The following is a 22,899-nucleotide window of genomic DNA, read 5'->3' as shown; positions in this document are numbered from 1 at the left end:
AGCCCTGTGGGACAATTTCCTGGTTCATTATGGAATACCCGAAAGGCTCCACAGTGACCAAGGGCCTGATTTCGAATCACACACCATCAAGGAGCTCTGTCAGATTATGGGAATCCACAAGCTCAGAACCACGCCTTACCACCCTCGTGGCAACCCTGTGGAAAGGTTCAACCGTACGCTCCTCAATATGTTGGGCACCCTGCAAGACCAAGACAAAACTCATTGGAGGGATTTTGTCAAGCCTCTGGTACATGCTTACAATTGCACCCGCAATGATGTCACTGGCTACTCCCCCTACGAATTGATGTTTGGTCGACAACCCCGGTTGCCTATCGATTTGGTTTTTGGTCTGCCTGTGTCTGGAAATCCTCAAACATCCCATTCACAGTACGTTGAAAAGCTTAAGTCCCATCTTGAAGACAGCTACCGCATTGCGACAAAGAATGCAGAAAAGGTCATGGGAAGGAACAAGTCTCGATTTGACAAGAGAGTTACACCCTCCGAATTATCGGTAGGGGATAGAGTCTTGGTTAGGAATGTCAAGTTGAGAGGCAAGCACAAGATAGCAGATAGGTGGGAGTCGGATGTGTATATTGTCAAGGAGAGAGCCGGCACTCTTCCGGTATATACCGTCAAGCCTGAGGGGAAAGTTCGACCTGTAAGGACCCTCCACCGAGACTTGCTGCTGCCTTGTGGCTATTTGTCAACAACCCCCAAAGCAGACTTGCCAAAGCAACCAACGACATCAGCCAGAATGATTCCACCTGTGGACCCAGCAATTCTGGAGCTCTCTGAACCAGAATACTACCCCCCAGAAGTGTATCTACCCAACTTACCTGAAACCTCCAGCAAAATTCACAAGTGTGATTGACTTACCTGTTCCTATACCTTCAGTTGTCCCAGTTGCAGTGCCCGTGAGTTCGCCTGGCCAGCCCTCACAACGTGCTACAGAAGGGGATCCTGTTGGTGTGGTGCACAGTGTAGAGATGGATCGGGAAACGCCTGCCGACCCTGGGCAAGTGTTTGAATTGCAGGACACAGAGTTAGTGCCAGAAGTGGATGGTGATGCTTTGCAGCAGCCAGAGGACAGCACCTCTTCTACGTCAGGCTCTCCGCAAGCAGCATCTACCTTGAGGGAGCCCAAGTCACCCACTGGAACCGAAACATTCAGTCCAGAATCTGTATCGCTAGCTCCACGGCCTACTCGAACCCGCAAACCTCCCAGTCGCCTTCAATATTCAAAGCTTGGACATCCAGTTTTGCGCAGTATCCAGACCTTGTTTCAAGGATTGAGTAATGTCTTTGATTCTACACTGCAAGTAGAGGAGTCTGGATCGACAATCACTCCCCAGGAACAAATTGTTTGCCGCCAGCCACCTCCATGTACGAGGCCGTACATGAGTATGGGGGGGAACCTGTAACCCATATTTAAATTACCCATTGAAAATGCGCATACAGTGCAAATACTTTTATTGTGGAGGGTTACTTCCTGCCGCTCACTTCCTTTTAAGGAAGTGCTGCTCACTTTACCACCCTCTCCCGTCTGCTGTGGCTGCGGTGCTGTGAGACGCGCTTGAGAAGAAACTTGCAAAATCTTCTCATTCTGACACTTTGCAAACTTCTTAATCACAATCATGTGTCACGCCAATATTATTTTAGCATTTGTTTTAGCATAGGCGCTAACCGCTGCCATTCTTCCATAGAGCCGGCATGTTCGATTATCGGGGCGTGTATGGTATGTTGTTTTGCCTCGATTACTCAGGTAATTATGTTTTCTTTTCTTTTGATCATCCAGCCGATTTATAGGCAACAGTTTAGTTTAGCAAAGTGGCAAAGGACTTTAAACTGCTAATATGCTTTTGCCACTTTGTGGATGCGAATCAGATGGAACGCAGGTGCGTGTATTTAGGTTGTTGCGCAACACTTTAATTTAACTTTGCTTGATTATCAATTTTGAATGTTTGGATAAGTACTTGAATATGAATTATGATACATTGAGTTTCTAATAATGAGTATTATTATGAAACTAGGTTATATAAGTGCACTTGTAAATTAACTTGTAAATGAATTTGTAATTGAACTTGTAAATGAATATGTAATTGATCTATGATTGAGTTTTATCACTTTAGATAAGAAATCATGATCTGTATTATTAGAAATGTACTATGAATGTTCATTTTAATTGGACTCATGATTGTATATTAATCAACATGGTTAATTATGTCATATCAATTGGTTTATTAGTACAACAAATTAGTCATTCGGGGCAATTGAATGCTTACATTATGCTTTCAAGTACATATAAAATGTACTTTGTTAGTGGAGAGGTAACTAGGTTACTCACTTTGTTTTTTTTTGGACTTTTAGGTCAGGTTTTTTTTTACGGGAAGGAATACCCGTTGACCCAAACAACCTGAGCTTCCTATCCAACTTCAAACTCAACTCAACAAATGGCGAGCTAAACACCTACGTGGTAGGACAAGCATTTTTTTCTCCTCCGCCGCAAACCTTTTTGGATTACTTTTGTTTTTGAACTGAACTTTTGGACTGACGCGAAAGCGTTTGCGTACCTTTTGAACTGAACTGTGAACTGGTTCCGAGAAGGCAGAAGGACTGCATCTTGTATTTTTGTTTTGGGCATTTTTTAAATTGTTTTTCTATTGTGTCATCTGTGTCATTTATATTCGTGTTAATACATTTAATGCAGTCGAAACCAAGATAACTAGTTGTCGTCATCTTTCATACCTCAGGCTCCTAGACGAACCATCTTCTGTTACACGGTTTATACTTTTAACCCGCCTAGCCCATGCAAGAATTACACTTCCAATTGGTTAAGTAGTTTTTAATCCAGTTAAAAACCAACCCTCTGATGCCATACTGTTCAATTTGTTTTATTAAAATATTGTGATTGTGTTCAATTCTTTAGCTAGATCCATAAACACAGTTGCATTGGTAATTTCCACTGTTATTTCGATTAACGCCATCAAAGTTGACATATTAGTTCTGTATCCATATTGGTTCTCAGCGAGTATTCTATGTTTGTTTATGAGATTGTCCAATCTGTTATTGAACAGTTTTTCAATGATTTTAGAAAAGTGTGGATGTAAAGAAACAGGTCGATAATTTGTAAATTGGTGTTTGTCTCCAGTCATATAAATTGGTACAACTTTAGCTTTTTCATTTTGTTTGGAAATTTGCCTGTTTGAAATGATAGGTTACTAATATACATTAATGGTCCTGAGATCTCTCCAATAACATTTTTTATTGTTTCCAAATCAATTCCATTACAATCGATTGACGTCTTAGATTTGTATTTTCTCACGATTTTAACGTTCCTCGTGTGTCACTTTTGTGAGGAACATTGTGTTGGGATTTCTATCTATGTTGTCATTGAAGTCCTCAGTTGAAACTGAGTCTGGAATACTTTCCTCCAATTTCTATCCAAAATTTCAAAGTAATTGTTGACGCTTTCAACTACTTCCTTTATGTTGTCATTATTTACATTTCTGTCTGAGAAATATTGGGGGTAATCCCTCTAATTGCCATTTTGAATAATGCTATTGAGGATGCCCCACGTTGCTCTCATATTGTTTTTGTTATTGTGTAATAATTGACTGTAATATTATGTTATACATGTTCACAGTATGTTGGTGAGCTTGTTTGCTTGCCTTTTACAACCTTCCCATAATATTTGCACTTGGTCCTGGCTCTGAACCATCGACATCTTTTACAAAAATGCGTGGTGATTTACCTTATTTGAAGTTTGATAATCCTCTCCTTTGTTTTAATTCATATCTCTTGTGTTGGAGCCATGATTCATGTCCGTCCACCTTGTGCAACAGCTCTCCAAGGTGTGAACACTCCTTTTTAACTGAAGGCTAATTAAGATATTTAGTCTAATGCAAGTGTAAGCTTTAGAAATAAACATTTCCAGGGTGATTCCATCATTTTATTTCTCAGAATTGAGTGATTCTATATATATTTTACTCTGCTTCAACGGAAAATCAAACTGTTACTGGCTACCAACATTTATATTCTTGAATTCCTTTTAGTGTTTTTAAGACAACATTCACACTCACATCCACACACTAGGGCCAATTTAGTGTTGCCAATCAACTTATCCCCAGGTGCATGTCTTTGGAGGTGGGAGGAAGCCGTAGTACCCGGAGGGAACCCACGCAGTCACGGGGAGAACATGCAAACTCCACACAGAAAGATCCCGAGCCCGGGATTGAACCCAAGACTACTCAGGACTGTCTATCTGTGTTGGCCCTGCGATGAGGTGGCGACTTGTCCAGGATGTACCCCGCCTTCCGCCCGATTGTAGCTGAGATAGGCTCCAGCGCCCCCCCGTAACCCCAAAGGGAATAAGCGGTAGGAAATGGATGGATGGATGAAAGACAGAAAGTTACACTTTGAAATGACTATGGTTTTGTGTCATGTCTTTTATTTCCATATTTTCTGCCAAATTGAACAACTGAAAGAACATCCTATAAGTCTGGTAATTCCATGATTAATTGTCAGGGGTTGTATTTATGAGACCAACAGGCCTCACGTCTGAAAATGTTCTAAATGTTCTCAGGTCATGAATGAACAATGAAGTCCGTTGGTGTTATGTCAACCTCTTGTATTATGTCTGCTCCAGGCTATCTTCACACACACACACACACACACACACACACACACACACACACATGCACACGCACTTTCCCAAACACACACACATACACGAACACACTTGAACAGGAGCACAGAAATAAATGTTTTATTTAATATTTATGAGGGGAAAACGCTGTTTCTCTTCACATACTTACCAATATGACTTAAAGTCATCTTGTCTAGCCTTACTTTATTTATATTCTATTTTGGACCAATGCCATAGCTGAGTAATCAACAAAGATGCAAACTATTTACCAGTAATGGTGAATTATAAATAAATAGATCCACATTTTTTTAACAGTAATATGTTCTAAAAGGTCCTGACAAAAATCAAATCAAACCAACTTTTCCCATAAGAAATATTGTAAGATCAATGAATCCGTTCCAGACACCCACAAATATGAACACAAAACATGTTTTATATATAATAATTCAGTTCTTAATGGAGAGAAATAGCTGCCACCAAAAAACAAAAAACAGTCAACACCAAGGGAGAAGAATTAACTGCCACCAATGAATAATGCATAGCCACCATCAACAAAGAAGAAATAGCCCATCCATTTTCTACCACTTGTCCCTATCGGGGTCGCAGGGTTGGCTGGAGCCTATCCCAGCTGCATTCTGGTGGAAGGCAGAATAAATAGCTGCCACCAAAAATGAATAAATAGTCACCACAAAGGAAGAAGAAACAGCCTTCGGACAAAAAAAAATTGCCGCCACCAAAAAAATTTATAAAATTGCTGCCCACCAAAAAAGAACAAACTGAAAGAAAAACACATTACATTACATTTCATGTAAGAAATTACAATTTCAGAAAAAAAATTAACAAAAGATAAAATCCATCAATTACTATCGCTCGTCCCTTTCAGGGTCGCTGGGGGACTGGAGCCTATCCCAGCTGCACTCGGGCGGAAGGCGGGGTACATCCTGGACAAGTTGTTACCTCATCACAGGGCCAACACAGATAGACAGACAACATTCACACTCACATTCACACACTAGGGCCAATTTTGTGTTACCAATTAGGAAGAGAAAGGTAGAGGTCTGAGGAAGCCAGAGTACCCAAAGAGAACCCATACAGTCACAAGGAGAACATGCAAACTCCACACAGAAAGAGTGCCCTGGGACACTTTAAAAGTTCAAAAAACACAAAAACACTACTGCTCACTAGTGTCACCATATCTGAGTTATTGTGTAGAAATATGGGGAAATAACTATAAATGTGTGCTTCATTCACTAACTGTGTTACAAAAAAGATCAATTAGAATAATACATAATGTTGGATATAGAGAACATACAAACCCTTTATTTATCAAATCAAAAATATTGAAATTTAACAATTTGGTGCATTTTCAAACAGCTAAAATTATGTACAAAGCAAACTATAACCTGCTACCCAAGAATGAACAACAATTGTTCTCAACAAAAGAGGAGAACTATAACCTTAGAGGTAAATCTAATTTAAAACATTTGTATGCACGTATAACACTTAAAACCTTTAGCATATCAGTATGTGGAACTAAATGATGGAATGGATTCAGCAAATAAATCAAACAAAACACCAATATGATACAGTTTAAGAGACAGTTCAAACTACAAGTGTTCACAAAATACACAGAAAAACAATTATCATAAAATTTGTGGACCTGGACAACTGTTTTCGATGTTTGGGATGACCTTGCTCCAGGAGCTTAATCCTTGAGGATGCGAGAGGTAGGCACGCAGAAAATGTATAAGATGAACATACCACTCCATGGGATCTAACTATATGTGGCACGCTGATGGTTATGATAAACTGAAACCAGTCGGTTTGGCCCTGTCCGCATGCATTGTTGTCTTTATTTAGGTATTGTGGCATATTCTGTTGTATTTGTACTCTTATTTAGGTCATCACTCTGCTGACTTCCTGCCTCCTTAATTACAGACTTCCGTGGCGCTGGTACTGGGAGGCACCATGAGTAGCAACTGCTGGCACTCTGAAATTAGGGTTTGCTCCTATTTAGTTGCTTGGCTGCTGATTGGCATTTCTATTTGTGATTTTTTTCCCCTGCTGTCTTGCCGTCAGGTCCTGTCTGCATGTAGCTGTTCTCTGTAGTTTTTTTCTTAAACCTAGTAGTTAAGGTGCATTTTAGTTTTTTTCTCCTTCACCGCTGTTTTGTGTTTTTGTGGATTTTTTCATTAAACCTTTTTTGTATTGACTTCCTCTGTGTAGTCTCCGTCTCTGCATCCGGGGTTTCCCCCCTGTAACAGAATACTGCCTCTTATATGGTCAATCCTGTGTTCTATATGTCCCGCCTCAAGCCAGTTTCTTCAGGCCCTCTCAGCCCTCCTGTTGTGCCTCCTCCTCATTGGTTGATCGATGGTCACCCTCCTTCAAGGTCAAGGCCTTGTTAGAGGTTAAGAGAAGGGGCAGGGGTTACAAGTTCATGGTCGCCTGGGTGTGTTGGGACTAAGACTATTTTGCTTATTTTGGATGATACCTAGCTAATTGATTTTTACATTAAATTCCCCAACAAGCCAGATAAGATGCCAGGTGGCGCTCGTTAAGTGTCCCTGTCATACCCTGTTGTATTTGTACCCTTATTTTTTATTTTATTGTTTTCATTCTGCTGACTTCCTGCCTCCTTGATTACAGACTTCCGGGAAGCTGATACTGGGAAGCGCCATGAGCAGCAGCTGATGGCATTCTGAAATTAAGGTTTGCTCCTATTTAGTTGCTTGGCTACTGCTCGGCATTTGTCAGAGTATTTTGCCTGTTGTTCAGGCGTCAGACCCTGTCTGTATCTTCTATACTACACTTCGCTGCTTGCGATAGTTCCATCCTAGTACAATTGATAGGTGTTTATTTTATTTATTTTATTTTTAATTTTTGATCATTTCAATTGCTATAGACCTCTGCTCGTGGTTCCACCCAACAGCTCCGTTAGTTGTGCTTTGTAGTTGTTTTGTTAAACCAAGTAAACGTGGTGCCATTTTTTTCTCCTTTACCTCCGTTTTGTGTTTTTGTGGATTTTTTTTATAAAACAGTTTAACTTCATTTCACCAATCAAACCAAGCCTGGCAGTCACATGACCACATCACACTACACACTGTAAAAAAAGAAATGATGTCACAACTCTTTGATGTTTACTTACAAACTAGGAAAAAGAACATTCATATCATCTGTGTCAGTAGGAATGTTAAAATTTCAGCTTAATATAGGAATAAGAAGAAGAAAAAAAGATGACAGGGGGAAATTGTGGGGCCAAAAAAAAAAAAAAAAAAAAAAAAATATATATATATATATATATATATATATATATATATATATATATATATATATATATATATATATATATATATATACACACCTGTATATATATATCCATCCATTTTCTACCGCTTGTCCCTTTTGGGGTGGCGGGGGGTGCTGGGCAGGGCCAACACAGATAGACGGACAACATTGACACTCACATTCACACAATTTAGTGTTACCAATCAACCTATCCCCAGGTGCATGTCTTTGGAGGTAGGAGGAGTCAAGGGGTGAACATGCAAACTCCACAGAGAAAGATCCCGAGCCCGGGATTGAACTCAGAACTACTCAGGACCTTTGTATTGTGAGGCACATGCACTAACCCCTGTCCCATATATATATATATATATATATATATATATATATATATATATATATATATATATATATATATATATATATGTATGTATGTATGTATGTATGTATATATATATATATATGTGTATATATATATATATATATGTATGTATGTATGTATGTATGTATATATATATATATATGTATGTATATATAAAAGTATGTCTGTCTATATATGTTGGCCCTGTGATGAGGTGGCGACTTGTCTAGGGTGTACTCCGCCTTCCGCTCGAATGCAGCTGAGATAGGCTCCAGCACCCCAGGTACCCCAAACGGGACAAGCGGTAGAAAATGGATGGATGGATGAATATATATATATATATATATATATATATATATATATATATATATATATACTCCTCCACATCGAGAGGAGCCAGATGAGGTGGTTTGGTCATCTGGTCAGGATGCCACCCGAACGCCTCCCTAGGGAGGTGTTTCGGGCACGTCCGACCGGTAGGAGGCCACGGGGAAGACCCAGGACACGTTGGGAAGACTATCTCTCCCGGCTAGCCTGGGAACGCCTCGGGATCCCCCGGGAGGAGCTGGATGAAGTGGCTGGGGAGAGGGAAGTCTGGGCTTCCCTGCTTAGGCTGCTGCCCCCGCGACCCGACATCGGATAAGCAGAAGAAGATGGCTGGTTGGATGGATACATATATATATATATATATATATATATATATATATATATATATATATATATATATATATATATATATATACACACATATGCACACACACAAATAGATTGACCGGCCCTCGGCCAAATTCTTTTAACCCAATGTGGCCCCAGAGTCAAAAAGGACCCCTCCTGTAAAGTAACAGTACTTGTACTTGACTACAATTTTTGGCTGCTCTACCCACCCCTGGGGATATATTGGGACATTCTGCATATATCACCGATAGATGTAAGATATAGCTTAAATTACAAATTGTATATATGTACAGTAAATGACAGTAATACATTCATTGGATACACTGAGTCAAAAAACAATGTAATTCAAATGATCCATTTTTATTTAGAGTGTTCACTAGCTGCCGTACCATTAACTACATTGAGATTTATGTACCTTGAATTTTAATGTTAAAATTATGTAGGTTTTAAGAGCAAAAGAAGTGTTTATAAGTGTGTGTGAAAAATTTGGGGATGGCTTATAAAGACTTTAAATGCATTTAATATTCATATAATTCAAAAAATCTACCACAGGGGTTTGGAATGTAACCACCTGCAATAATCAAGGGAACACTGTATTGCAATTTTACAGAGAGTGAATCAAGTTTCTTGCCACTTAAATCTATTTCGTAACTTTTGACTTTATGTACTGCATTGTTAAAAAAAAAAAGCAGCGGCGTTCAAACTGATATTGACTCACAAGCAGGAATATAGAGCAGGAATGGACAAATAGAAAAACATTGAATGACAAGTTTAGCTTGGAATCCCTGTCAGGTCGCTTTCTCCACAATACCAAAGTTATTTCCATTTACAGTCGCTGTGACTTGATTTGTCACCGGGACTCCTAACTGCTAGCAGAGTATTGCCAGGTCTGTGTCTAAAGTCGCTTGCAAAGTTTGCAAGTCACATTTTTGGGCTAGTTTTTTAACGTGTACCGTATTTTTCGGACTATAAGTCGCAGTTTTTTTCATAGTTTGGCCGGGCTCCAGTGCGACTTATATATGTTTTTTTCCTTCTTTGTTATGCATTTTCGGCAGGTGCGACTTATACTCCGGTGCGACTTATACTCCGAAAAATACGGTAGTTGCTTATCGAGGCTTGCTTTTCTTGTTGCCCACAATAAGGACACATTATATAGAAAAGACAAACTAAACTGTTTGCCTTTTCTATATAATGTGTCCTTGCTATTGCCGCCCCCGGAAACACACAAACGCAAATGACGCATTTGCAAATACGCCACAGCCCAGACTGACAGTCAAACAAGTGACAAGCATAAAAGAGTCTGTGAAATAGTGTTTGTATACAGAAATCTAGATCGAGGATCAAGATGATGAGTAAATACCTTGATGGTTGTCTTTTTTGCGGACAGGACTTCCATCCTCCGGACTCTCTGGTAAAATACTATGAAACCAGTGACGATGCAGGTGTTGGACCCCCAGACTCCGGGATGTGGGCCATTGTTGCTCGACCTTGGCTCTCCCATTGGATACAGACTGCACCGCGGCCCATCTGGAACGCGCCCTCACGCCCAAACCTGCGGTCCACAGGGTCGTCGGAGGTGCTGCGATCGCCAACAAAGGAGGAAACACCGGAAAGCTTGGCTGGGCTACTCTGATGTTGGAGCGCTGCATGAGCAGGATGCTGCCCGCCATGAGGTAGGCGATGCCCAGACACAGAAGGAGCAGCTGAGCCCGCTTCAAGGGGCAGTGGAGCCTGGAGAGCAACGCCAGTGCCATGCCCGCTCCTCTTATAGTCTCTCATCCAAAAGGAGGGCCATTTCATGGATTAGGTGAGAGAATGACAGCTCTGGTAACCTACTTACAACTTCATTAACTTGGCAGGAAGTGGAGTTTCTGGCAACGTCGCAGACATTTAGTTTCGCTTCTTCGCTGGCACCGGGATCCAAAAGTCCGATGGAACAATGGATGCGTCACAGCAGAGAGGGATTTAATATCCAAGTCAGTGGTCACTAACTCCAGGATGATCCTTGCGGGAGACACACAAACACGCACACACACACACACACATGCACTGTAAGCATCTGAATATAAAGAGGATGTATATTTAGGTTACGCCTATAAAAAAGTACTAGAGGATTAGACACACAGTCCCATTTGAAATATGTGCCACTGTCTTGCATTATCTTGCAACATCTCCCTTGCTGTCAGCTATGTTGGTAATTTCCCTTCTCATGTTTGTTTCTGATTCATAAACCAGTTTTTGCAGTGACAGTATTCTACTAAACAGTACTGTGCTGCTATTGCAGAGATGTTATAAACTATTTTTAATCCGGATTATTTTTCAGGGCAGATGTTTCATTTTCTGCAGCAGTTAGTGATGATGATGCGATGTTAGATTATCTTCTCAATCTGAGACTTGTGAAAGTGACATAATGTAAGATAAAACCACTTTGGAAAATGCATTAGGAGTGCTTATGAACTGAGAATTATGACAGTAGTACGATGACCTGCTCAATTTGCTTCAGTTTGGGTGGAATTTTAGCAATGTATGAAAATAATTTCCTGAAATTCAATTTAAAGTAGGAGTGGCAAGAAATATTGATATGGCAATATATCCCAATAGTTATTCCTGATTATGTAATACATATTTTTAATTTCTTAATACAGAGGTCTGTGATGTAATAAAGCTGCAATATTTACGATTTGGCGTATCCATTATACAAAAAAAAGAATGTTTGCAAAAATTGTTAATAATTAATCTCAGCTGTGGTCGGTACTTGCAATAATACTCGTGACAGTGACACATCAGTCGGTTGACTGAGTAGGAGGGTTGTTAAATAAGCAAAATAGCAAGCGCAGTCCATTAGCTTTTTGTCTTCATGTATATGCAGAATATTTACTGATTATCAGAACACACTGCGAGGAAAAGATGCAAATATAATCGTTTATTACCCACAATAGGATTTATCAAACCTGAAGCTGTTTTGCAGCCACAATTTGTGTGTCTCTATCTAGTGCGTTTGGAAAGTACATGTAAACTGGCGCAGTTACGCACAAATGTATGCAGTTGTCGTGACAAGAAGGAGGTAATCGGTGTAATGACAGACAACAGAGATACAGACTATTTTGTGTATGTCGGCATGTTTGGACTTTCAGAAACAAAAGAGACATATCGTTTACAAATTAATTACATTTTGGAACCAGCAGACACCAAAAGGAAACATTCCATATCTTATATGGAAAATCTTCTTGCAATACAGCAATTTCCTGGGTCTGGATCATTCCAGCATCAACGCAGTCGGGGCCAATGTCTCCCAGATTACAGTCCCCATGCACTTGGTACGCAATAATACAAACACAAAACAACCCTTCCTCTAGACCTATGTGCTTCACCCTACCAGTCAGGCAATCGGTTACTATAATGTTGCTCACATTCAAATGAGTAAATACAAAAAAAATGGTTTTGTTGTCGAGATCGCACTGAAAGAGATTTTAATAGTCTAGAACAGGTGGTGCAGTGTATAGTTGTGTGCTGCAATGTTCCACAACATAACAAATGACTACATGTTGGAGCACAATGCCATGGAACTGCAGTAAATTACTGTATTCATGGTGATATGAAAAATCCTCATTTAAATAGGGCGGTCCGCACCTATTTGCGCACATAGGGCCTGATCTACTATCATCAGACACCAGGCACTAAGCAGCGTGAGCAAACTATACAATTATGTGTACTATTATTGGGAGTGTTGCTTGTGATCCACTAAAACTGGGTGTACAATTGATAACTGGTGCAGACTGCCTTAGTTAAACTTTTTTTTTGCGTGTGTAGTGTCTGTTGATATAACCACATATTTATGGTTAGCATATGGTGAATGTTTACATTCCTCTCGGAGAAAGAGACCACCAGTTTTAGGTAAACATGGTTATGTCATTGTGGGCAGATAATAAAGTATAGCAATTACGTTTGACATCACATGTGCATACTTGCCAATCCTCGTGATTCGAGGGTGCCGAAATTCTCCCGGGCCACCATTCTCACAAATTTCTCCAGATTTCCACCCGGACAACAATATTGCTACACAATCCTTTACTGGGCACCATTTCCGGCCAGACAATAATAACGATTACACCTCGAAGTCAAGCGTGACAATCAGAACCGAAGAAGAAGAAAAAGCAGAAGAAGAGACACCATGTCTCAGCCATTGTGAGTAAGAAGAGGAAATACGTGTTGTATAGGCAATGTTTTCATTTGCTTTTGATGATTACTTTTATTATTGATGGCTAAAATATGCAATGTATGCCTTTTTTGTTTTTGTGTAACTGTATTTGTTGTTATTCTATTTTATTAACTATCACCACCATCCACCATTTGCACGGGTACTGTGGACAGCTTCTTCATTTGTTACTTTACTTAATAAGTCCTTGGGCGGGACACTTCACCCTTTGCCCCCGGTGCCACTCACACCGGTGAATTGAATGATGAATGATAGGTGGTGGTCGGAGGGGCCGTTGGCGCAAATTGCAGCCACGCTTCCGTCAGTCTACCCCAGGGCAGCTGTGGCTATGAAAGTAGCTTACCACCACCAGGTGTGAATGAATGATGGGTTCTACATGTAAAGCGACTTTGGGTACTTAGAAAAGCGCTATATAAATCCCAGTTATTATTTGTTACTGTAGACTGTTATTTAAAGGCCTACTGAAACCCACTACTACCGACCACGCAGTCTGATAGTTTATATATCAATGATGAAATCTTAACATTGCAACACATGCCAATACGGCCGGGTTAGCTTACTAAAGTGCAATTTTAAATTTTGTGCAAAATATCCTGCTGAAAACGTCTCGGGACGTCACAGATTGTAGAGGACATTTTGGGACAGCTTGGTGGCCAGCTATTAAGTCGTCTGTTTTCATCGCAGAATTCCACAGTATTCTGGACATATGTGTTGGTGAATCATTTGCAATTTGTTCAATGAACAATGAAGACAGCAAAGAAGAAAGCTGTAGGTGGGAAGCGGTGTATTGCGGCAGGTGTTGTGCCGGATAACGCACACCCGCCGTAGAATGCACCCCCTGACTGTTGTGCCGGATAACACAGCCGGTGTTTCATTGTTTACATTCCCGAAAGATGACAGTCAAGCCTTACCATTGGCCTGTGGAGAACTGGGACAAAAGAGACTCTTACCAGGAGGACTTTGAGTTGGATACGCAGACGCGGTACCGTGAGTACGCAGGCAGCTGCGGCTTCCAAACATTTGATCGCTTGCCCGTACGTGCGTGCCGCTATGTGCCTTTCACGTACGTAACTTTGGGGACTTTGGGGAAATATATGTGCTTTATGAACTTTGAGGAAGTGAACAGTACTTTGGGCTGTGGGATTGAGTGTGTTGTGCAGGTGTTTGAGTTGTATTGGCAGGTTGCATGGACGGGAGGGGGGAGGTGTTTGTTATGCGGTAATAATTTGTGATATATTAAATATAAGCCTGGTTGTGTTGTGGCTAATAGAGTATATATATGTCTTGTGTTCATTTACTGTTTTAGTCATTCCCAGCTGAATATCAGGTCCCACCCGCCTCTCACAGCATCTTCCCTATCTGAATCGCTACCACTGCCCTCTAGTCTTTCACTCTCACTTTCCTCATCCACAAATCTTTCATCCTCGCTCAAATTAATGGGGAAATCGTCGCTTTCTCGGTCCGAATCGCTCTCGCTGCTGGTGGCCATGATTGTAAACAATGTGCAGATGTGAGGAGCTCCACAACCTGTGACGTCACGCGCATATCATCTGCTACTTCCGGTACAGGCAAGGCTTTTTTATCAGCGATCAAAAGTTGCGAACTTTATCGTCGATGTTCTCTACTAAATCCTTTCAGCAAAAATATGGCAATATCGCGAAATGATCAAGTATGACACATAGAATGGACCTGCTATCCCCGTTTAAATAAGAAAATCACATTTCAATAGGCCTTTAATATGTCAAATAAATGAACACTGTGGAATTGAAATATTTAATTATTCTGTTTATAATATATATATATATATATATATATATATATATATATATATATATATATATATATATATATATATATATACAGTATTTATGCACTGGTGTATCGGTACACACACACATTATATATATATATATATATATATATATATATATATATATATATATATATATATATATATATATTTATATATGTTCAAAAGGGCCTATACCGTGGCCCTTTTGAATATCTTCCTAATTCTGAGATCTCAAGGTTGGCAAGTATGCACATGTGGACTAGATTAGTTCTCATAAGACAAAGGCTTATGAATTGGCCCTTGGTATGTAAAGTGACAGCCTTATCAGTGAGAATGGACTGCGTGTTAAAGTTAACGCCAACGGTTAGTTATGGCCAAACACTGAGGTGTAGGGACACAGACACACAAACATCACTTTACATGATTAGGATATAAGCAACTTGCTTAACACATACTAAAATACATGAGATGATGTTATTGGGGGGGGGGGGGGGGGGGGGGGGGGGTATAAAACTGGTGGTTTGGCTTCTCCAAGGCAGTAGAGACACATCTTTTGACTAGACCTTCTCCAAGTACTGTAGTCTTGTACATTGACGCTCGTTTGACACTAAAGCAACTTTGGTTCCCCGACGTTTCCTCTGATCCTCTGACAAAACCAGTAATATACAACACGTGTACTATCAGCATTATGTGCCAATGGAGACATTCATTTACTGCACATTCTGTCATCAGCTCTGACTTATTTAAGTATTTCCTTATTTTCTGTATTTGGTTTAGCACTCTTAATTTAGTTACACCTCCTGTCTGCCTCCACCACTCCTCTGGCCCTCACCTGTTTCTGCTTGGCAATTTGGGCACACCTGTTCCAGGTTACCAAATAGTAGATCAGTTGTATGTGCGCTATGAAGTTTGCACGTGATTTAATACACGCCAACCTTTGGTAGATCAGACCCATAGTCTTGGTAGATCACCCACAACACACTGATAAATAGCACACGCAATTTCAGAGTTTGCACACTCTGTTATTTGGGATCTAGTACATTAGACCTGACAGTTCATGTGCTAAAATCAGACCTTCCTGGATTTTAAAACGTTGCTCCCACCAATTCCACCAGATTATGCACAGCCTTGCAATTGTGTCCAATCTCGACCATTTGAGTTTTGTGCATTGCTTGAGCTCATCAAATCCCTCAGGTATCGGAAAATATGGCTTCTCCAAAATGGCGACAAGTCAAGTAAGCCAGCTCATTTCCAAAAGCCCATTTTTTTGCCACGAAAGCTCATTTTAAAGACGTTTAACACTTTAAATATTTTTTTGTTTGTCCAATGTTAAATTGAAACTGTGTTTACTATATTTATTCACTGAATTCTTACAAAAAACACGCAAACGAAAAATGTGGGTGGTTGTGAATATAAAGCTGCCCCAAAACAGCAGTGTGCCAGGAAGCCAGCTCACTTCCACAAATACATTTTATGCCATTAAAGAAAAACATTTTTGAATTCAAACACGTTAACAGGGTGCCAAAAATTACAATTTTACTGTTCTTATTATAGTTTCTCCATCAATGTATACAAAACAAGCAACAACATATTTAGGAGTGAATGTCATGTGACTATGTTGCTGCTTCCAAAGTGGCCATGTGTCAGGTAAGCTAGCCGATTTCCAAAAGCTTATTATTTGCTATTAAAGCTTAAGTTCACGTCAATTCAACAATTCTAATGCTTTAATAAAGTGTCAAATATAATTATCCTTCTGCTCTTACTATATTTTGTCATTCAATTCATATATAATAGGCTTTTAGACTTACAATTGTTATCGATAGCTTGACAAACATTATAATAAATGTCACTGTTTCAATTATTTGACATGAATATGTGTTGTTTGTTCAATTCAGAGTTAATTATGTTACACATCAACGTATTAAGTTGACTTATACACAAAATTCCATTTACCACTGAAGTGCATTAATCAACTCATATTTTGTTCTACATATGGTGAATGTTCATATTCATCTTGGAGAAAGCAAACTTTCAAGTTTGAGTACACAGTGGTATTTCAGTTTGAGCACATGATAAGATAAGGCCCCTTAGTTTGATATTCGCAGGTGAATTGGATCACTTCTCGTAGAAAGGGACTAATTGGGACTTCGGAATGGAAAAGTGATAGCCATATCCTTGAGAAGAGACTACCTGTCTAGCTCAACGTCAACATTTAAGTTATGACTTCAAGCAGTTGTTTTCCAGACACTTACAAAGGAACATCTCCTTTTATGGTCAGGTGGTATTGTTTAGCCTTCGGCCTCGTTTACACTAAGTTGGATAAGGTTATCCAGGGTAAATCCCACCTAACCTTATCCGTGTCCACACACAACAATGCCACCGTTTAAAAGCCCCTCGTCCTCTCCGTCCGCTGGCGCAACACGACCTAATACGCATGTGCCATTCGTAAGTTCTCTTGACGTCTGAGAAGTGTTGTATCCGAAATAGCTGCAATCGCTTTCTGTTAAGGTATTCATGTGTGATTTCCACAAGCGTCTGTACAGACGGAAGGAGTAACTCGGGCGTGTCTGGATGACTCGCCTTCATATTTCCAGTGTTTACCTCCGAGTTATGAAACCGCTTTATTATGAAGCTGGCTATGGCGCGTTCTTTCTGACGTCACTTCCTGTGTGGGGCGCGGACTTTCTGGCGTCACTTCCTCTCCGAAATCAGTTTGTAAACGATCAATGAGTCCATACAAATCTAAGTGCCAGAGATTCAAGAAACACACGGCACACTTACCCGTGTAAAAAATTGTCCGAGGAGCGGAACCTTAAACGCTAGTTTAGTGTGGCTGAAACAAGGCTTAGGCTAAATAATTATTCGTTTAAGGGGTTATCCAGCTTAGTGTAGACATAGCCTAAATCTCATTCTTGTCATGTCTGTGTGACCATGTTTTGTATTAGTCATGTTTTGTTTTGTTTTGTTTAGTTATTGGACTCTTTAGTTTCTGGCTTTTCACTCCCTTGTCTTGTTTCCATGGTTCCCCTTTAGTTTTCACCTGTCACGTCACGCACCTGTTTCACGTTTTGAGTCACGCACCTGTTTTAGTTAATCATGTCTGTAGTATTTAAGTTCATTGTTTTCAGTTTGTCTTTCTGGCGACATCCCGCATTCATACCCCTGTCAAACTCTGTCTACCTCTGCGCACTTCATGCCATGTCCAAGTATGTTTTTTCTATTAATGCCACAGTTAGTGTTTTTGTTTAATTGTTCACAGTTTTTTGCCCACGTGCAAGTCTTTTTGTTTCGTTAGTCAAGTTTGTACTTCCGCCTTGAGCGCGCTTTTTGTTCCTTTGAGTGTTATAAATAAATATGTATTTACCTTCACGCCATGACCAGTCCAGCTTTACTTGCATCTCGGGAAAACAAACACACCATAGTCCACGTCTTGACAATTCTAAAGATATTTTACATTTCAAACACATTAACAGGGTGCCAAAAATGACAATTTAACTGTTCTTATTATAGTTTCTCGATCAATTTATACAAAACAAGCACAAAATATGTTGGAGTGAATGTCATGTGACTATGTAGATGCTTCCAAACTGGCCATGTGTCAGGTAAGCTCGCTGATTTCCAAAAGCTTATTCTTTGCTATTTAACTTATTTTACGTCAATTCAACTATTCTAATGCTTTAATTAAGGTGTCAAATATAATCATTGTTCTGCTCTCACTACATTTTGTCATCCAATTCACATAAAACAAGCATAGGAAAATAACAGGCTTTTAGACTTACAATTGTTATCGATAGCTTGACAAAAATGCTCATAAATGTCACCTGTTTCAATGATTTGACATGAATATGTGTTCTTTGTTCGATTCGGAGTACATTATGTTACACTTCAACTTGTAAAAAATAACACATTTACCAAGAACAATGTCTTGTGTACACACCTTTAACACGATTGATTGATTGATTGATTGAAACTTTTATTAGTAGATTGCGCATTGAAGTACATATTCCGTACAATTGACCACTAAATGGTAACACCCGAATAAGTTTTTCAACTTATTTATGTCGGGGGTCCACTTAAATTGATTCATGATACAGATATATACTATCATCATAATACAGTCATCACACAAGATTATCATCAGAGTAAATACATTGAATTATTTACATTATTTACAATCCGGGGTGTGGGATATGGATGGGGGGGTGTTTAGGTTTGGTTGGGATCAACACTTCAGTCATCAACAATTGCATCATCAGAGAAATGGACATTAGAACAGTGTACGACTGACTTGGTAGGATATGTACAGCAAGTAGTGGACACAAAGAGAGAGATCAGAAAGTAAAAGAAAAAGTGCCGACATTTGATTATTTACATTTGATTATTTACAATCCGAAGAGGTATGATGTGGAAGGGAGGGTGTTAGTTTAGGGTTTAAGTTGCCTGGACGTGTTCTTTTAGTGCGGTTTTGAAGGAGGATAGAGAGTCGTATTATGTCGTATACGTGGAATGTCAATCATTGTTTATCAATGACTGACGCTTGGAAACTTTTTTTGTGCGACAGTTGATTTGTGCGAGGATTTCATTAAAATAAACACTTTAAAAAAATGCCCACATCCATGTTGTCTAGCTGTCTCTCTTGTGCGAACACTACAAAGTCAGGGTGTTGTCTTCGCATGGACGCAACAGTTTGCTGAACAGTGAATGAGATGATGGTGACACTGCTTTATTGGAGCAGTAGAACGTGAACACGAAAACATGCACACACACACACGCAGAGGAAGATCTTTCAGAGAGATTTACACCTCTGCAGTCTGCCATCTCTCCTCACAATGCACAAGACAATGTTTGAGTGTGTTACCTTCAGTACACACAGGACAGGAGCGAAGACGTCGTCAGGTCGTGGTCGTCGTGTCTGATATTCCTGTAAAATGTTCCCCCTGCAGCTTTCTAGCTTAGCAAAGCAGCGTTTATATAAGCTCTCTCTCTCTCTCTCTCTCACACATGCTTGTTTTCTTCAAACTGCTCTGAGACGCTTAGACTGTGTGTGTGTGTGTGTGTGTGTGTGTGTGTGTGTGTGTGTATGTATGTGTGTGTGTGTGTGTGTGTGTGTGTGTGTGTGTGTGTGTGTGTGTGTGTGCAGGGGGAGTCAGACTCATTTGCATTGGTGATGCGCGCGCGTCATCGTCCCTACCACTGTCCGAACCACTGAGTGGTGTGCATCAGTCCTACAGCAGCACAACACACCAATGCAGTGGTTTTCAATTATTTTCTGTCATTCCCCGCCCACCCCCCACGTAGAGGGCTGACATTTTTTTTTTCTTTCTCGCTGCTAATATTTATTGACTCATCCGTACAAACCACCGTATGAGTTGCAGGCACCAGCATTCTGCTTACAATGACCTGATCAAACATAGGCCATGTCCACACGAACACGGAGAGTTTCAAAAACACACATTTGGGGTTAAAACAATCTCCGTCCACACGAGTGTAGTTTGAAAACGGTCTATGTCTACACGCAAACACATACACCTGCTGTCGTGCACATTTTGTCCAATAAGAAGCCTGAAAAAAGCAGCAATAGCTGACTTGGTGGCATTGAACTTCTATTATGTTTATTTTTATATACTAGACGTACAATGACATGTACATTGTCTTTAAAACCAGCCTGCATGTACACAGAGCCCTGGGAACATTATTAAAGAGTGAATACCCAACACTCATAGAATTATAACATGTTTAGCAACATGGTGATGTATTACATGTGCAGTGAAGTGTACATTATTTCTAAAATGTGTCCTGGGCATGACGTTAAAGTGCATCCGGCAATGGAGGCTCCTCTATGGGGTCTTGGGGCACTAGGAGGTTAACCCCTTTACTACTGTTACCCCAGGTGGCCCTTGGCAAAAGCCTAGAACCTGACTGCCCCCTAGCCAGGGATACGGTGAAGACCTCAACGGCGGAGCAGGCGGAAGACGGTAGATTTAAGAACTACCACAACGACTGCGATGGCGGATGATGGCTGCAGCAGAAAAAGGTCCCCAGTCGTCTTGGACTCCATGCCACTGGACCCTGACCCGATTTCTGTCAAGGATCGTGTGGTGACTGTCTGTGCACCAGTCTCCCCACGTAAAACAAAGTCAGGAACAGGCATCTTCCATAAAGGGATACACCCCTACCTAAACGTGTGGGTCCTTTTTTCCTCAAAGCCGAGAATGAATGACCGCTTACATCACACGACTCAAAATGGCGGTAACAACAACCCCCACCTTTGGGAAAATCTCCTGACGGTCCCTTAAGAGGGCCGCTCCGAATTACTCGCTCTTAACTGCACACACGAATGTCAAAAAAGAACAACATTGTCATGTGACAGTGAACAATGACAACAAAGTCAAGCAAACAGGTGTGGCGAATTATGTCCTTAAAAGCAACCGCTACACACGTCCCCCCCCCAGAATTCGCCATCACAAAAAAAAAACTAAACAGTCAATGGACAGGGGCACGGACGGGCCGACCAGACCGGGTGTGCCGGACTGGTAATAACGCTGGGGAGTCAGCAGGAGGGACCGGCAGGGCATTTGCACTGTCTAAGGTCCCAGGAGCCTGCGTAGAAGGATGCAAAACATTATCATGGGGCCTAGGTAGAGCGGGCGGACGACCCCGGCGCAGGGGTACGGCCGTAGTAACCGGCTGACTAAGATCCAAATGGGCCGCTTTAAGCCGGTCCACCGTGATTCTTTCAGCGCGACCCCGATATCCAACAGAAAATGCTTGTCTCCGCTCTCCAGGACGCGAAATGGCCCATCGTAAGGAGGCTGAAGGGGGCCACGGTGGGCGTCGTGGCGAACAAAGACAAACACCGCTCTTCGTAAAGAAGCGGGAACATGAGACGGCGTAAGGCCGTGTTGAGAAGTGGGGATGGAGGCAAAATTCTTGGCGGCATCGAGGAGAGCAGCTCACTGCTCACCGGCGGACCAACGTGGCGGAGTGCAAGGAATAAAGTCCCCTGGCACTCGCAAAGGCTGGCCATACACCAACTCTGCCGAGGAAGATTGCAGGTCTTCCTTGGGGGCAGTCCGAAGCCCCAGCATCACCCAAGCGCTGTCTTTTAGGGATGTCCCGAGCGCTGCATTTATGGACCGGTAAAACCGCTCATTCATACCGTTGGCCTGTGGGTGATACGCCGTCGTGTGGTGGAGTTTCACTCCCAAGCTCTCGGCCACAGCGGCCCAAAGCTCAGAAGTGAACTGAGAGCCCTGATCAAATGATATGTCTGACAGGGTACCGAAACGGGAAACCCACGTACCAATGAACGCCCGCACCAACTCTGCGGAGGTACTGCCTCCGGCCAGCGGGTGGTCCTGTCGACCATCGTGAGGAGGTATGTGCAGCTGCGTTAAGATGGGAGAAGCCCGACCAGGTCCACGTTGACATGGTCAAAACGGCGCTCCGGAACCGTAAACGGTGCCAGTGGAGCCTGCGTGTGGCAGTGCACTTTTGAGCGCTGGCATGCCACCCATGTGAAAGCCCAGTCCCTAAAGTCCTTTTCAGTCCACGCCAGACAAATTTTGCAGCTACCAGCCGCTGGGAAGGTTTCCTCCCAGGGTGGGAAAGGCCGTGGATCAAGTCGAACACCCGCCGCCTCCAACTGGCGGGCACAAGGGGCAGTGGCCGACCCATAGCGACGTCAAAAAGAAGAAACCCTTGTGTCCTCAAATGGAACCTCAGACAACCATAGCCCTGTGGATGCAGCCTTCATAGCTCAGATGTCTGGGTTGTCAGCTTGGTCAACTGCCATCTGTGCAAAATCGAAAATATTGTCGAAAAAAATGTGCTATATTTTCACTCGCAGGGGCGCAACTGCCTGCAAAAGAAAGCCAAAGGTTGCCAAGTGCCACCCACCCACTGCTCATGCACTGCACCTACAA

The 22,899-nt window shown here is 41.4% G+C and overlaps 1 protein-coding gene across 1 annotated transcript in view; it reads right to left on the bottom strand.

Moving 5' to 3' along the window:
• Positions 1 to 20,019, bottom strand: part of LOC133608029 (sialate:O-sulfotransferase 1-like) — a 118,658-nt gene extending 98,639 nt beyond the window's left edge. Inside the window, exons 1-2 of the mRNA XM_061963163.2 lie at positions 19,833 to 20,019; positions 10,327 to 10,970 (exon numbers count right to left, since the gene is read on the bottom strand). Coding sequence (XP_061819147.1) covers positions 10,327 to 10,720 — 394 coding nt within the window. The 5' untranslated portion in view covers positions 10,721 to 10,970; positions 19,833 to 20,019. The remainder of the gene's footprint in view (positions 1 to 10,326; positions 10,971 to 19,832) is intronic.
• Positions 20,020 to 22,899: the final 2,880 nt, after the last annotated feature.

The sequence above is a fragment of the Nerophis lumbriciformis genome, linkage group LG09 (assembly GCF_033978685.3).
Source record: "Nerophis lumbriciformis linkage group LG09, RoL_Nlum_v2.1, whole genome shotgun sequence".
NCBI classification, from domain to species: domain Eukaryota; kingdom Metazoa; phylum Chordata; class Actinopteri; order Syngnathiformes; family Syngnathidae; genus Nerophis; species Nerophis lumbriciformis.
Note: the sequence above shows the minus strand (reverse complement) of the source record. Positions and strands in the feature narration are given on the sequence as shown.